The sequence below is a fragment of the Charadrius vociferus genome, unplaced genomic scaffold (assembly GCF_000708025.1).
Source record: "Charadrius vociferus isolate BGI_N301 unplaced genomic scaffold, ASM70802v2 scaffold163, whole genome shotgun sequence".
In the NCBI taxonomy this organism is placed as follows: Eukaryota; Metazoa; Chordata; class Aves; order Charadriiformes; family Charadriidae; genus Charadrius; species Charadrius vociferus.
In genome coordinates this window covers 21,631,615-21,649,758 of record NW_009648332.1, presented here as the reverse complement: position 1 = coordinate 21,649,758, position 18,144 = coordinate 21,631,615, and the positions used below count along the sequence as shown (strand labels likewise).

Sequence of the window (18,144 nt, the reverse complement as noted above, 5' to 3'; positions counted from 1 at the left end):
AATTTTCAACGGGTAAAGCAGCTACAAAATGCCTAAAATATATTTTCTGGTATTTCTGCAATATTGTTTTTGCAAAATGAAACTATTCCTTCATTTTTAAACATTGCCATTGTCCACATATCTTGCGAAGGCAGAACAGACAACACCACCTTCTGAAATACACTGCACTGCAAGACTCTCCCATCTCAAATTCGCAGCTTGAAGCAAAGGCTTCGATTGTGATATCAAAGCAATCAACTTTATGAAAACATACATCCTGTTAATGTATCTTTGAAGACCTCTGTTGTTCTATGATAAAATATGCAAACAATAAAGAGATTATTCAGTGGATGCATAGAATGACAGATAGTTGCCAGAGGGCTCGTTATGAAAAATGTATTGTTGAACAAAGGGCTAAGCACATTTCAAAAGTCATTAAAAACACAAATCTCATGTGATTTGTAAAGTATAAGCTTCAAACTGATGCAGGAAGCAAAGGTAAGAAAGTAAAAAGTGTACCGCATACCTTGTGTTTTAACTTACTCTTCACTTCTCTTATTCCTTGCCTTGCCTGATTTTTTGCCTAGAAAAATAAAAGGACTTAAGTAGCTCTGCAAGACACTGGCTGTAGTCATGAAACATGCTTCATGATACCATACTTATTTTACCTTTTTTTTTAAACACCTGGTGATATAAAGATGGACAATTACCTTTATCACAAGTTTCATACCTGCATTCTCAGTGTATTTAATACACTCATGCTTTGTCTGTATATTTAAGGATTTTTTTCGGTACATGCATACCAATGCTATGAAAACACACGTACTCAAAAATTCTCCAATATTACTAAGGACGGGCTAAAAATCATTGCATACATCACTCCTTTATTCGAAATGGTCCTTTAAATTTGAAATGGTATTTTAGCAGCAAGGCATGTTGGAAAAATGTTAAGATTTTCAAGATGACTGCTACAGTGTTCCAGTCTGGCAACTTGCAGGGCAACATCAATCTTAAGAGAAATGAAGTGATTTCATATGCAGATGGAGATTTTGCCCAGTGTTGCTGAACAGCATAGTGCTGCTATTTAGGGGAGAATTCTGTATGTATTAAAATAGGAAGCCAAGGATCACTGTTGCATGGAAAACAGAGCCAAGAATGTTCTTCAATAGAGAAATGAATTATCAATACAGAATACCATGTACTTATGCAGACAGAGAGAGAGAGAGAGAGATAAGGAGGGGAAGTAAAAAAAAAAAAGAAAAGATGGGGGGAAGGAGGGGGGACCAAAAAACCCTAACAGAAGAAAGGGTATGTTTCCTATATGAATACTGGAAAAAACTGTGGACGTTTTCAAGGCTGTCTTGAAAATAGGACTTTGAAAAATATATTTAAAGGGCATAAATATGTGGAAACCACCTATTTTTCTATGGTTTTCTATACATGGAAATTCGAAAAAAAAAAATCATTTTCTTGAATCAAGAGGTCAGAGAGTCTTTTTGATCCTTAAATCATACATCTATAAGCTCAATAGCAGCACAATGGGGTGCCGTGTAGCAGATGCTAACCTGAGAGCCACTTTAAACTTTCCAGATCATGCTCGCAGCATTTGGATGAATTTTGGAGTGTTTTGTTCTAACTCTGAGGGATGACACCAAGCACATTACTCGAGGCTACCGATCAGTTTTCTCACAACTAAGAAACGCATGTTTTCTTTCTCTAGTAGTAGGCTCCATAAAGGGCAACAACATAGGAAATTAAATGGGGTATAAATATGAATACGTTATACACACAGATCCTCACAGAATTTACTGGTGTTTCCTGAACAGAAGTTCACTTTGAAGAACCTCTATTATCAAGGACATAATTATCAAAATTGAAGGCTGGGAGAAGATCAGGTAACCACAGCCTAAGCTAGTGCAAGCTGAAGAAGAAGAATAATTTGCAGATCACCTGATAATGAACCATTTTTTAAATTATAAATGAGTTCATGAATATAAAGTATATTTATTTACCTGTTTCTCTCCACGACTGCTGTGTGTTTTCAACTGATGTAAAATTAAAAATTCTGTTTGAAAAGTTTACTTAAAATATACTAGCTTAGACTGATGTACTGATTTATTCAGGACTACTTATTATGCATCTAGCTAGTGAAACATTAGGAAAAGCAAAAAGGAAGCCAAAAGTCTTTTCCCATATATTAAAAATGCAACGTTAAAATGCTTCCCACTTCATTTTACACTATTGCTTTTTTTTCATACTTCATGACACGGTATAATTTCACATGCTTTATTGGTTAGGTAGTCTTTTAAAACAAGATCTTCTAAGCTCAGAGGTATAAGCATTAAACCCAGTGTGAGTATTCTAGTATCATCTTTAAAAGAGCAGATGATAGGAAAGTTTTGCCGCACACATTACTGAAGCATTACCACATTTTTTCAATAGTGCAGCACTTAGTGCCAAAGTGAAATTGCATCTGTGTAAGCCAGGACTCCATTTGTCTAGCACAAACTGTATCTGTTCTGAATCGAGGAGACCTCTACGTCATCTTAACACCACACTGTGTAACTATATACTATAACACTATATTTATATTACACATAAATGTAATATTTACAAACTGTTTTACATTCATGTTAACTTTGCAATGCCTGTGTTGTGTTACAGCACCTTAGTGTAAATGAGAATTTCTATTTTCAAAGTCCATATTTTAATCACACCATCACCAGGCTAGGAGTTTATAGCTGTGTATCAAATATCTAAATGATATTCAAATAAGCTTCTAGTATGTATTATGATTGAAACAAAACCAGCACACTGATGCTTTGAAAATGTCTGTTGTTACGTACAAGCTATATGGAAGACTCCGAATGAACTCTAAATCCTAGTACTATAGAAGAAAACAAACAAAGCTGAAAACGTTCTACAAGCTGAAGTGTTTTTCTGCAATACATTTATAAAATGCTTCCGATTTTAAGTATTCAGGAAGAATGAAAGGTTGTAGGAAGTTGCGGTATTTTTATGTATTATTTATTTGAAAGAGATGATCTTACAAATTTATATGCTGTTTTCACAGCCGGAGTGGCTTTGGTCATTGCTGTGTTGATCAGTGCACCACCTTTCTGAAATACACAAAAAATGTACTTTAGTAACATTTTAACACAAGTCAGACCTTAAGACAACAGCACGGAAAAATAAGCCGTGCGCTGCAAAGAAACAATCTTCCTTTTAAATCAGTAAGAATAAGCACAGCTGTGTTTCCTCCCCAACCTGCTGTCTGCAGCTACACAAGGGTTACAGTACGTCATTATCGCAGCTGACACATTTATCAATGCATTCTAACAGAATGATGTATTTGCCTTCTTCATTCATTGTTACCATTTCAAAATCAATTTAGAAGTTATGGCTATTTTTCATGTGTTCCTATCATATTTATTATACAACTTAAAAATACTGTGACCTGACAGAAAGAAATACCTCATTCAATCACAAAAGAATTCTCTTAAGCTAAAATAATGTATTTTACTAATCCTGCAGAATAACAAGGTTATACCAAGGGTCTTCTGCTAGCCAAACTGCACAAACCCATATTAACGAAATTGCTATTTACTAGAAGTGATAAACTTTGTATCAAACTGTACTGTCACACCTAATTCACAGTTATGGAATGTAACACGATACAGAAAGCAGTGAAATCCCTGACTATACAGACAGAAAAATGTTGTGCGTTTTGGCATTTGTTTTGTGTGTGGATTTGTGTTTTTTTAAATCTTCAGGAAAAAACCCACAAAATTATTGCATATACCATAGACGTGTTATCTATTATGGAATGTACTTATAGTTTCCTTGCAAATGAATGAACTTTTACCATTAAATATATGTAAGGAAAAGGACAAAGATTTAAAGTACAGGATGGCCAGTATAATTACTTAAGCAAGTTTATACCTTCACTGTATGCATCCACTGTTGATAAGATCTCGAATTCCCTGAAATAGAAATGTAAAAATGTAAGACAAACATAAATTTAACATTTTAAATGTTTCAGCCCTCCTCACAATCTGCATTAAAAATTCCCTTAGAGGATTATTCATTAATTTCATTCTTCCCAGATAGGCAAGGAATGTAAAGATAAGAATATGTGTACACTAAGAAAAAAAACCTAGGTATCTCTTATTTCATATTTTCTGTTTTCTTTGTAAAAGCATATCTTTTCACCACACAGAGTTTTTAATTCCAATTGAGGTAGAAAGAAAATTAGAATTATGATAAGGTAACATACTGCTAAAAAGACTGAAAAGGAAAACAGCAACTCAAAGGAAAGAACAATATATAATGAACTGCATTCAAGCATAATGATCCCACTTGGGCAAACCTTCAAGTACAAAAATGACATGGCCTATGGATGGTACCATCCCAAGGAAAAAGAACGAGAGAAAAGTCTAAGGATTATGGCACAACTATATACTCCTGTGCAGGAAAAATCCTTTTAAATTATTAACTGTATCTACCTTCTTTCACAAAGGAAAACCTCTAAAAGGCAATTGACAGCTATTTGGCTTCTGTAGGACTACCGAGGACTACTGTGCTGCTAAGCTGGCCATGAAGGACAGGGTTAAATTCTACTGAGCACTTGATGAAGAAATGAATACTTTCCCCGAGGTGCTCCAGCTGAACACCAAAGACTGGGTCCCTGATTTCTGAGGAAGTTTTAGAATACATCAGTCCCTTGAATACCCTGGTACTGTGAGCTGTTACTAACCCCAAACAAGACATTCACATTGACAAGAACGATGAAGTTTCAAACAGAGAATATATCCATTTTGAAAGGACCATACTGATATATACTTGACTTCACAGACTTTTAACAGGAGTTCTCAAAACTTCTTAAGCTTTTCAATAATCAATCAACTAAGGCCAGGGTGGAATTATTGCACTGGATAGTGGAAAGCCAAAACATTCTCCTAGAACATGGCTGAGAACTCACTGAATCACTGTAAAAGGCATTCCCAACTTTCTCAATGAGGTGGAGAAACTGAGTTGTTTATACTCGTATCAGGCACTTTCACCCATTCCAATAAATTCCTTACAAGCAATTTTGAGACAGCCAAACCCTCAGGAACGATGGCACAAGTGAAAGCAATGCTCACTTAGAAAGTGATGATCATTATGATCCTATCTCCAATAAGAACATCAAAGAGCAACCTAAAGCAAAAATGACTCCTTTTTTACTGCCTCGATCTGGCTCCCTGGAACTACCAGAAAAAGCAGCATGCAAATAACATGTAATAAGGGGAAATTTAGCCACTGGTAGCGTGTTAATGAAATTTCAATGAACCATAAGTACTTGCTCTAACAAGGTCTTCTGGGGAGACCTTATAGCAGCCTTCCAGTACGTAAAGGGGGCCTACAGGAAAGCTGGGGAGGGACTTTTTACAAGGGCATGTAGTGATAGGGCGAGGGGGAATGGGTTCAAACTGGAAGAGGGGAGATTTAGACTAGATATTAGGAAGAAATTTTTCACTCTGTGGGTGGTCAGGCGCTGGAACAGGTTGCCCAGAGAAGCTGTGGAAGTTCTATCCCTGGAGGTGTTCAAGGCCAGGCTGGATGGGGCTCTGAGCAACCTGGTCTAGTGGGAGGTGTCCCTGCCCATGGCAGGGGGGTTAGAAATAGATGGTCTTCAAGGTCCCTTGCAACCTAAACCATTCCATGATTCTATGACATTTCACAACTTCAAATTCTTATAAAAAATATTTATACATCATCTGGTTTGTGGTGTCCTTAACAGTGACTCTTTCCACAACTGAGCTTTCTCTCACAGTCTATGACTTCAATCGCAGCCTATGAGATCAATTACCAGAGACAATAAATGAGATGACAGAAAATCACCAAGTTTAACTGTCTTCTAGTTGTGTAGAGACCTCGGAGAAGGCAGTAAAGAAAACAGATAAATACTCATCTACAGAAAAGGCCACATTAACACTGCATACCCTTAGCTAGAGTTGAACATCCTGAAACTCTAGCAAGAAAATGCTGACTCCTTAAAATAAATTATTATTAAAAGAGAGGTTCAAAGGTTTTCAACTTTTTCAGTTTTTCTTAAACTACCACCATTGATATTAGACCAACTAAAAAAATGACTGCTGTAGTAAAATTTGCGTGACTACAAATTACTTTAATGCATATATTTTAAAACAAATCCAAGTGCTAAGCCAATCAATCATCACTAGATTCTTGTATTGAAAGTTACATAAAACTCTTAAGAACTAATACTTCCACAGAATAATACCTGTAACAGAAAATAAAATTTTAAGTGCAGGCTGTAACAAAGACAGCTGACAGATTTCTTTTCCCATGTAGTCACAGGGAAATAAGTTTTGACCACTTTATTGGGGAAAAAAAAAAATCATAAAAAATAATGAAATTTAAGTTTTATTCTCCAATTTCCAGCTTAGTTTTCTGTGCTGGTTTAGGTATGCTCACATATGTGGAAAAATGCAAATTAAAAAGACGTTACTTAAAGAACCACTTTCTGTTTGATTCAGTAATTTTTAAATTATACTCTCTCTAGCTAAGAATATGTTCACCTGTACTTTTAAGAGCTTGTAGCTTACACTAACTTTCTATGACCTTTCTGAAGGCTGGTTTTCACCTGTTTAAACAAAAAAAAAACCTTGGGCTTCCTGATAAAGTTGATGGGAGTTAACTCGGCAAAGAGATCATAGTTCTACCCCATTAGTGTCACAAAATGTCACCTTCAATTGCATACATATTGTTAGCCCTGCACTTCATAACGATAATGAGACAGCAGTTATGTAAATACTGAATATGTGCCCTAAGCAATTTGTCCACAACCTGGCAATATACAGCTTGTCTGACTTGAAAAGTAAGCACGCAGTGCAATCTAACAGGGAACTGCTGGTGAAGCTGAGCATTCCCTCCTGAGCAGAGCCAGGTGAGACATGGTTCACAGGCTGCCAGCTCACAGCCAAGAAACAAGCTTTATCTAACTTCTATTGCAGTTTTATTGCAGCCTCCTGACCCGCTAACTGCAGTCAGCAAATGAACTCGGAATACTGACACCACCTATCTGAATAATGGATGCTCAATGCCTAAAATCTGTTTACAGAGCAGCACAAGTTACCCCAAAAAGGTAGGAAAGACGTAAATCTCTGTAACTAACCACACTTTAATCAAGAAAAAGAAAAAATTATGTGCTAGATCATAGCACAAGACACAGAGGGCAGGAGAAGGCAGTGAAAATCCTGAACAAAAGGATTTATGTACTCTGAACATGAAAAAGGTATTTTACAGGAGGTGAAGATGGCTCTGCACAACTCAGTTTCTCTGTGGGGGCCAAATCCCTTCCTCTGTAAATATGCCCATTTAAGGGTAGTCTTGTAAAGGAAGACCGTCTACAGCTGCCAAATGCAACTCAGTGGATTTGCTCAAATCACATAACCTCCACTTACTGAGAAAGCTTCTACGCTAAACACCATAAAACACTGTTTGTGCTGTGTCAAGTACGTTTTGATCCAATATTTTGATCGCAAATATGATACCTCAAATAACAATATAGCTGTAATAAATGTCTAACAGGAACGCAATCAATAATCCTGTAATATTCAGCAATGGGTTCAGCATCCACTATATGGGTTAATTCTGTAAGCTAGCTAATGTGAAAAGTGTTATAACAATTGTCAGTGAACGTAACAGAGGGAAACAACACAAGGAATAACATTTTTATTTACGAAGATGGTAAGCTTTCAATGTTCCATGAATTTTAAATTATTTCCCTTTTTTAGAGTAACACATTTGCTGGAGAAAACAAATTTCTCTAAAAATTCAGGAAACCACTCCTATTTCTGCCCTTCAGAAATAATTGGATGTGAAAAAAGTGAAAGTGCTTATGGGAAATGTAACTATCAAGAAAATGTTCACAGCAGCACAAATTTCAAAGTTATTTTTAAAATACAGTTTACACATAATGTAACACATTATGTAAACATGCAGTTAAAGTGTAAATAATGTAGTGATACTTCATCCTATATTGAAATCTAAGTATTATTTCACTGGATTAAAACAACATATCTTTCATTTTATATATTGACATAACTAGATACATAATAGTATGTGTTCCAGCAGTGATTTGTTAAAAGCTTTCCAAGAATGAACGGATACAATGAAGCAATAATAAGATTCATGACTTCTAAAATTTACAGGACAACCTGAGAACATCATCATGTTGAACAGCTCCCAGAGAAGCATAATTACTGAGTACACTCAAATTAATTCCGTACCTCCAGAAAAGCCTCCTGCAGTGATTTCTTCTTCAAAAACATCGGAGAATCCTCTTCCTGCATTTAATTTTGATAGCCGGCCATCAATAAACTAAAAATAAAAAATGTCACACTTTGTTGTGTTGGCCCTTCTATTACTATACAGTGTTATAGTTTTCAGTGTGTACATTATAATGGAATATGGATGTTCAAGACAAACTATGGCTTATGGATAATAATATATTGCTTTTAGATGGATTTTGCAAGAGCAGTTGCAACTATGAGCAGCAGAAATAGAGAATTTTATATATATAGCAAGGAAATTATATGTATTATGCAAAATTTACAATCAGATTTCTAAACTTTTATAGTCAATGAAATTACAGATCAGCTTGTTCAGAAATATTTTAAATGGCTTTCAAGTTTTTCTTGCTTTTCTAATGGCATGAAAATATATTCATTTGTTTCCTTACAAATGGTAACTTTGGATTTGTAATCATAATCAAAGGAAGACCACTGAGTCACTCCCTGATGTTCTGTTTTGATACCATAAGTTTACTTCGTATCATCAACAAAGGAACATAAACAAACCTCCTCACGGTATCCCTTTCTGGGTATGCATCAATGGGTCCAAAGTAGAACTCTGTGCACAGAAAGTACCTTTACTAGTATTGCAAACATTTCACAACGCCCAGTTCAAAGAAATGATAGACTACGATGTCTATGTGAGGGCCATTAAAAGTGTATGTGTTTTACATGAAAAATGACTCTGTAAGGACAGTATGGGAAGGGAAATTGTAGCAAAACCATCCACACTGAAACAGCAGAGGATGGCTGTGGTTTGGTTTCAGAAATGGTGGTAGTAGCAGGTTGGATTTGACTGGCAGCACACAAGCTGACTCCAAGGATGTTTAATTTAAGTGTATGGGAATGGGATGCGCGAAGTCCCAAAACAACATGAGGCCCGATACCACGGCAGAGCCCTAAAACCCTCTACCTGACTCGAGCACGGTTCAGGGTTGACATCACTGTATTTTTAAGTTCCAACACATCTGCTTACCCTTTTCTTTTTTTAACCACCAATGCTTATGTAGTTGCATCTACAGATGCATATTGCAACAGCTGTCCTTATCCAGAGGTTACAGCTGCATGAGCACATGGATTTGCATCCACATATAAGTGTATATAGAAAGACTGAAATGATCCAAGCACATCAGAAAAAGTCCAACTAAGATAATTAACAATTAAATCTCTCAGAAGGAATGAGAATACATTCTTTTCAGGAATTACCAGGCTCCAAAGATGCACAACGGGCACATTATCTTAAAGGTTTAAAATTCTTTCAAGAAGCAACCCCTCCCTTTTTGTTTTGAAAAGGCTAACTCAAGTCTAAGAGATAAAATGAGAAAGCGCTTTTCCAATTATACATGGTTCATCTTGTAGCAAGAATTATGAGTTATTCACTGGTACTAGTGAGTACATAGGAACAAAATTAATTATTTGGCTATAACATATTTTACCACAAATTATTCAAACAGTGTCAGTGACAATCGGACACTTGTCAATGAACAGACTAGTGACGTCAAACAAATTACTTCTTCAGGGTACAAAAATTCCGGCAGCAAGAATAAGACAAGCAAAAAGATAACCCTTTCTTTCTCTTTCTTGTCTAAATTCCTTCTTATTTTTTCATTTTCCTCCAAGTTGGCTTTTTTTCCAAATAGATTGGTTCATGGTCAGACCACTATGGGATCACTGGATTATTTCACAGTAAGAAAAAGAGATAAGAGCATCTTTAGCTACTGCTGGGTTGGGGGGGAACCACCACCAAAAAACCCACTCCCCCCACCTCCAGCCTTTGAACTGTAAGACATTATCTCTTTTGGGAAAGTTATGAATTCATCCCATACTATAAACTAACAGAAGATTTATGGACATGCTCATCATTTGGAAAAATTGTATCAACAGAAGGCTGAGACACTGACTGAACTTTAGTTTTTAGAGGATCACTCCAACTGAGTCCTTAATGTAAATACTGACAAACAGAACTGTTAGCAAAAGATATTGGAGACATTATTTAAAAGAAACTGTAAGCGGTACTAGTGGTAGTAGTAGTTATTATTTTTGAGTAATTTACTGTTAATGGTTGCACTTAAATTGCCACATGAAAAGAACAGCACATGGAACCACACATATGCTTCCTGGTTTTCTTCTCCCATTTTTCAAACCCACACTGTCTTGAAAAATCTGGGCCCTCTATTTGAAGAAATGCATTCATCTTGAGATCCAGAGACCCCTTGGTGACCACTACTTTCAAGGAAAAACTAGCAATTCCAGTGCTATTCTTGGATTTTTAAGATGACTAAAGACAGAACTACCATAATCCTTAAATAATTTTTAATTCTAAAATCAAAATATAGACCATATCCACTTCAGAATATCTTGTTGCATAGGTGATAAAGGGTAGGGGATGGGGGAAGAGCGATGTTGTTTCTGAGCTAAACCCAGTCATTTATTTAGTCAGGAGTAAAAGTTCCATGTCAATTCACCCATTATTAAAAACAAAAAGTTGGTAGAAGCAAAGAAAACATCATAAATATGATTTCCACACAATACCAGCTCAATAGCTTGCAAGAGGAGAGCTGAACTCATAAAGCTTGTAAATGAAATTTGAAATTACCAATAATTTTCAAAGACTTATGATTCTTCAAGTTCTAATCCTGCATTCATTATTTATTTCTCTAGTTAGCACTTTCCACCTTTTTAGGAACAAATCCCAATAAACGTTACAGTTTACAGTACTCAAACAATTACATCATTTAACGAGATAGTCTGGCATTAGGCTTTATGCTAGTTCTAAGAATGAATTAATATTTTCCCTGGACACTCATCAGAACTATTTTTGACATTTAAGATGCAACTATTAATTGCTTATATTTGCAGCTTGAAATAAAGATTAGCTACCTTCCATGTTACCTCAATTAAAGGGGAGCCTTTCTAAGGCTCAGAAAAAGCTAACAAATAAATAGCATACATAATAGTACAAATATCAAAGATGTGGAAAAAAAAAACAGTAAAAAAAAGAAGTAACATAAGTATACAGTCTAAGAGAAAAAGCATCTAATCTGAATAAAATTGTCATATACAGAATATTTAATCAGGAAATAAGAACTTTTAATATCTAAATAATAGATTCTTTTTAAGGAAAATATTTTTATATGATTAAATATCTTAATAGTGTAAGAATAATGATAACCAGGGTTCTTAAAATTAAATCTATTCAGGGCAGAAGGCGGCTTCAGAAAACTAAAGCCAGCAAACTGCAGCAAATTGAACTTCATCCATCCCTATAGCTGTGATCCATATCAGGGCATTTACCATAAATTACTTCTATGAATTCACAGAAAATATATGTTTTGCATGAAGAGCTTGGTGTATTCTTTTTCAGAGCAATAGAAACAGTCCTTTTAACTTCCAAAACCGTGAAGTCATCAACCCGATTTAAAAGACATCTCCATAATCTACAAGTCCAAGAGAATGGTTTAAAGCTAAAAGAAAATCTAGGCATGGTCCCCACCAAAAATAACCTGTCTCAGTTTTCAGTAAAGACTACGATGCTGAATAAGGGAACAGAAATAAAAATGTTAATGAAAATGAGATACACAAATGGACATTATAATAACTGAGAAATAAAATTCGAGTCAAAAAATCCCTACCTTCATCTCTGTTACATGACTCTAAGGAAACCAGCACATATATCCGGAAGTAAAAAAGTTTTTATGAGTCTATCAAAGTAAAGGAAACACAGCTGAAGTGACGAATAACAGTACCATTATTTAGAAGGTTGTGGTAAGTGCCGGTCTGTCAGTTTGCCCTTAACAATTTGATGAGGGGGCATTTTGGGGTAAAAATGGTAGATGAGTAAATGGAAAGACACAACATGGGAGTTAAAACACTGGTTCTCACAGATTCTTTGACAATTAATTTTTTAGATAAAGGAAATGCAATTTATCTATACTGCAGAAAAGCCTCTTGCACGTGCCTCAAAATACTAATTTAGACGAAACAAAAGCAGAGTACCTGAACACTCTACCTGAAGTTTAGGTTGGACAAGGACTAGCCCAAAAAGGACATATCAGTTTGTAATGAGAGGAAAAGTGTTAGGCTGTAAGTGTCACCGGTCATGGTATTTAAGGGTAAATGTTGTGACTGATCCTATTTACAGGTTAGTTAATGTTTTTGGTACAAACTACTGGCATGTGCCAATACATTTGGGGATATCATTAACAGAAAGCACATCTAAACGCAATACAAAGCAAAACCAGATGATGTTGAAGATGCAAATAATCTGAATGGGAGTAACACAAGGAATTAATTCCACAATTTGTTCCGACAGTGATTTCCTGGTATTTTGGTGAAAAAATACTATAACTTCCAAACTTAAAAGAGTGGTTGAATTAGAGGAATTAACATGTCTTAACGTAGGAGAGAGGGGCAGAAGATTAAAAACCTACGAAGAAAAAAGGACAGAGGAAGGATTTTATAAAATGGCACAAATAAAGCTTACTTGTCAATTATGGCAAAAAGGGTGCATCTAAAGTAGCTCTTTTCTGCTTGGTCTAGGTTTAAGGCTGCTTCTAAGAACTATTTTCTGCTTAAAAGATTTTCCAGAACAGAATAAAATACAGTTTAGTCTTTTTGAAGACAAACAACTTTGAAAACAGCTCATTTGTCAGTGGAAAAACTGGAGAAGATGCAGCTGGGCTGAGGATTAGCTGAAAAAGTAGGAGTAACCTTCACAACAGAAATTACAGGAATGAAAAAAAACCGACGACTACTACTACTATTAAACCACACACATGATCAAAATGGTTACTATTTCCTAATCCTCTAAAATATATTATTTCCTTTAGTTGAAATAAAATTAAAAGAAGCTATAAACAAATTGTAAACTGATTCTGTTTAATTGAATTGAATACACACTAAAATGTAATGGGTAACTACAGTGCCACACTGACAAGCCCATTCATTTCAGTGGAGTTAAAACTTTTTCTTACAGCTGAAGATCTTGCTTTAGTAGGAGTAGTGTGACAACAATTTAGAAACATTGCTTGTAGGCAGTTTTCTATTAAGAAAGCTTCAGGCTAGCTTATCACACTGAGATACGCAAAATGTAAGCAACACTGTTTACTCCGTTACTTCTTTCCATTTCAATCATATGTGCTGGATAATTCAAAAGGTTTCAGATTTCTTCTTTACTATTTTATTTTTTTATTTACATTTTATTATTGTGTAAAATAAAACAGTAAAATTAAAGGAGCCAAATTCTATGATCAGTACTTCCTTAACTTTTATACAATTAGGAGAAACATGTTTTCACAGGACTTCTACAAACTATCACCATTGCATAAATCTTTACTTTAGACACCAGCCTCTGATTAACACCAAGTGTTTTTTGAAAATTAGAGGATTCTACATATAATGAATTTCCCTTATCTACCATGGTAGTATATCTTCAAAGAAGTCCACCAGATTATTTAAACATGAACTCCCATGCCTCAGTCATTCCAGATATTTGCAGGCAAATATATACTTTTATGAGTATTCTGATTTCATTCAGATTTTCCTTGATTTTCCTAAAAATCTAGTTATAAGTTTCTTAACACCCTTTTGATGCAATGGAGTCATGGGATGAAAAGGAGAAAAAAAGAGTTACAGAATAAAATCAAAGGAAAAAATCATTTCAAAGACCGTAAAAAAACTATTACTGAGCTGTGCCAGACATTCAACAATTTGTTCTCTATTAGTTCAAAATCTGCATTAACAGATCGGCTAGAATATTCTTCAGGCCACCCCTATGGCTCAGGTTTGTAACATTCTCTGTGTGCGTATTTCAAAAAACCTAGCAATGAAAACTGCAATTACAGTATGAATCCAGTTTTTAAATAAAACACCATTGAAGTCCAATTTAAGTAAGCACTATGCTGTTTAGGTTCTTTGGTCATGAGCCAAGAAAACTGAAAATGAAGTTCAACCATCAAGCTGGGAGATCCATGATTTTTCTTGTTTAGATGAATTGCTGACTGGCTCTGAAGAGATGCTGCACTGGCTCTGCACCCCGGGGTTATTTTTCTGTTGAGTTTCACCACCACTTCTTTTTAACTAAAACTGAATATTTTAAAATACAACCAAACAGGGATGACTGTACACAAAGTACTTGAACTTATATTTTATCCGAGAGTTTCATAAGCTGACAGAAAGGAAAATGCATTTAAACATGGATATGTTTTAAGAGAAAAATCATTAAACATGGGTCATTTACCCTCTCATACCTGTTTAAACAGTTGAAGATTAACAGCAGTTTCCAGGAACTGCTTAGTAGTACTGGAACGATGCTTCACAAAACTATTCTCACAGAAAGTTATAGGCTCTCCCTAAAAAATTTAAACAGAAAAAGTTAGATGGTAACTAAAGTATACAAATATGCTTATTTATTTAAAATTCTCCACTACAAATGTATTTCTTAGTAGTCAATACATAAAAATATTCCCTTTCAAGCAATCTTCATAAACATGCATCCAATTAAACAGACACAGCTAACAACAAAAAAATCCCAAAACCTTTACACAATATTTAAATAGTTCTCAAAACACATGTTGCAATTGAACCTCTGGTTTATGAAGCCAGTCCACAAAATACACATTGCAAGGAAAAAGTAAGTGGTTTACAGTTGGCTCATGTTACCTTTATAGTACTCTTCATTACAAATTTCAAGGAAGTGATTCAAATTTTGAAGAGCGGGTCTACTGCTTCAAATAATTTAACATGCATTATTGTTCAGTCTCACTCCGATTCCATGGCATGCAAAACCAGCAATACTAGTAAACCAAAACTCTAACTCAGTCCAAAAAGATGCAGCTGCACATAATTATTTTTATATTTATTCTACAAAAATATGAGAAGATTGATAACCATACTGCTGATTCAACAGGAAATTATTGAAATACACATCTATTTTATTCTTACACAAAATAAAAGTTACAAACTTTTTGGAAAATTGTCATGGAGAAAGTTTGAACAGATGTGATTAACATTTAATACAACAGTATTTCCCCAACATGGGAAAAGCGCATAGTCTATCGTTACCAAAAATCCTGTAGAAAACACTTTGAAGATGAAAGATGATAACTATTCACTGAAAATGAACTGTGTTGAAAAAATTATCACTGAAAATAGAACTCATTTAAAAACAAAAGATGCTAACAAGATAATTTATAAACAATCAGATTGACTCCTATGTTGTTCCCAAATTTCATTTAAAATTTGCTATCTTCAGCATGCACAGACCACTGGACATTTCTGATGAGCATTCTCTCCAATTCTGTTATTCTTATCAATACTTTATGAAAAATACTTGAAGTTGTTTGACTTAACCGGGTAGATACATTACAAAGTTTGTGTAGGATCAAGATACGTGAACTGATTTAATCATAAAGCCAAAAGGCCTCTCACCCAAGTTTACAAAACTAAAATAATTACCAGGTTAGAAACAATCACCAAAGGTCTCAAAGACAGAAAATTTAGAATCCAACAAAATGCCATACCTAAATGTACCATAGAATATTTCACTACCCAAAAGCTACATATACAATGCAGTCCCACAACAGAATAAAAGACACCTCAGCCATTCAAAAGAAAAAAGATCAAAGGCAGCCTCTATATTGATCTTCACAATAGCTCCAACTGTTAGCCACTTTAAAGACAAATTTATTCATGCCCATGATCACCACAGCTTTCTGCTCCTAACCCTGTTTAACTTTAACCACACATGTTACTTCACGCGTTTTTCTATCATTTTAGCTGACTGTGCAGTTATGGGCTTCCAGAATATTACAAACTATTTTCTGCTCATGACCTGGTGAGTTTGGTGGATTAGCTCAAAATCATTTTCAGCTGCTTTTTACACCTTGCACTTTGTTTTTAAATGGTTCAAGTATGATCCAAGGAAATGCTGGAGTAAAAACACTGATGTCATTTTAAAATCCTATTCTTGTACTATCACAAGCTTCCCTCTTTTGAGGTCTCTCTTTTAAGAGGTCCAGTTCTAATGAGCAAAGTACTTAAGTTCACGTTTAACTTGCTTTTAAGTTTTACATTCTTATTACTTAGAAGGAACCTCTGACTTTAGAAATCTGACTGTAGGAGCTAGAAGCTATACATTTACCTAATGTAATCCTCCCCGTTTCACAGGGTAGCTGGAATGCTGTGATATGCGAACCCATCTCAGTACAATATATATAGCACTGTGTTGATCAAGTCTCCAGGAGAAGCACCCAACTTACTCCACCTACTGCTTAACCCAAGATAACTGGTGAACACTGTACAGATGCAGGACATGCTGGAGTTGCCAAATAGCTTGAAACATTTGTGGTACTTTAAATAGCACTGCCTTCCTGACCCACTTTGCAGTAGCTATTCTTGAGCTCCTAAAGACTCTTGTCTTAAGAAGATGACCCCAAGCTACTCAGCAAATTCAAACTGCATCAAACCAAATGAAATAGTCTCCAATGAGATACAGTGGTACAAGACATCATGTTCCGGAGGGCAGACTCTCTTCTCAGTTCTGTTGTTCTTCCGAAAAATTTCCAGGCAGCAAATTATAACAACTCCTTTTTTATATATATATATGTATATACACACACACACACACACACACACATATTTTTTTTATTGTTGTTGTTGTTACAGAAAGAAATGATTTCTGGAAACACAGAGGCTTTGTGGGATTGCAGAACTGACTAGATGATGGCTCATGACATACTATGAAGCATTAAATTTAGGACCAAAAAGAGAAAATAGTATTTTCAAAATATACTATTTAGAAAAATAAAAACTAAGCTATGCCTCCACTGCCACTTTCCCAACTGCCTTGGGAAAGATGAAAGAGAAAAAGCAGAGGTTATCTCCTAGCAGAAGGAAAAACAGGCATGCTTGCTCTCCCTTTCACATCAGCCTGGGAAGAGAGAGCAGTCAGATAGTTTTACCTGATGGCACGTCTCCTGCCCGAGCCATGTAACACCAAGAAATGGTAGTTTGACGCACATTTTTAGTACATGGCTGTAATATTTTCCCAAATACTTTTCTTTAATCGCCGGATGCTTCAGATACTTAGTAACCACTCGTGCATTGGTGCATCTGTTCCTTTATCAGTACAGTTCAGAGACAGAATAACCAAAGCTATTTGTTAGCTGAAAATTTATTTGGATCTCTAAAGAGTTCACATCCAAAAGTCATTTATGTTATTTGAATCTACTGATAGTAAGGTTGCTTTAAAAGTTTGAGCAGGTTTAAGGCTCCTACCTGTTCAGCACATGAAAATGAGAAAACCTGTTGAAACCTGTAGAAACTCCACACTGAAGTTTTCTCAGAGTATCTGCTGTAACTACTGAAATTGCACTAAATAATACAATTAACTCCTAGCTCTTTTCTTTATTCAAAGCTCTGAACAGCAAAATTGTCTTCCAAATAAAAATTTTACAAATCTTCAAGATTTTTACTGTAAACACAAAACCTTTTGAAGTGCCATTTAAAAATAAATTCTTGAATTAATATAAACAAAAATAGCTCTAGAAGTTTTCATACATAAAGCTTGTAACATTCTCGTTTCTGTAAATACAACCTGGTACCTTTAGAAACTGAGTTTTGGAGGAATGCTCCACTGATATTTAACTACTAGACCATCAAATGGCCCCTGTCGTATTGATCTACAATGTACTTTCAAAACAAGTTCGATCAAAACCCAGCAGGGACCCTATACTGAAAAGTAGACAGCTAATACTCAGACCAAACAATCTATGCCCAAACAAGATACCTGTCCTTTTAACAACAGTTG

At 35.2% G+C, this 18,144-nt stretch overlaps 1 protein-coding gene across 1 annotated transcript in view; it reads right to left on the bottom strand.

The window, feature by feature from the left end:
• The window catches only part of DENND1B (DENN/MADD domain containing 1B), a 170,586-nt gene that overhangs the window by 17,294 nt on the left and 135,148 nt on the right, over positions 1-18,144 (bottom strand). Inside the window, exons 15-19 of the mRNA XM_009884930.1 lie at positions 14,585-14,686; positions 8,274-8,364; positions 3,922-3,962; positions 3,030-3,098; positions 506-562 (exon numbers count right to left, since the gene is read on the bottom strand). Coding sequence (XP_009883232.1) covers positions 506-562; positions 3,030-3,098; positions 3,922-3,962; positions 8,274-8,364; positions 14,585-14,686 — 360 coding nt within the window. The remainder of the gene's footprint in view (positions 1-505; positions 563-3,029; positions 3,099-3,921; positions 3,963-8,273; positions 8,365-14,584; positions 14,687-18,144) is intronic.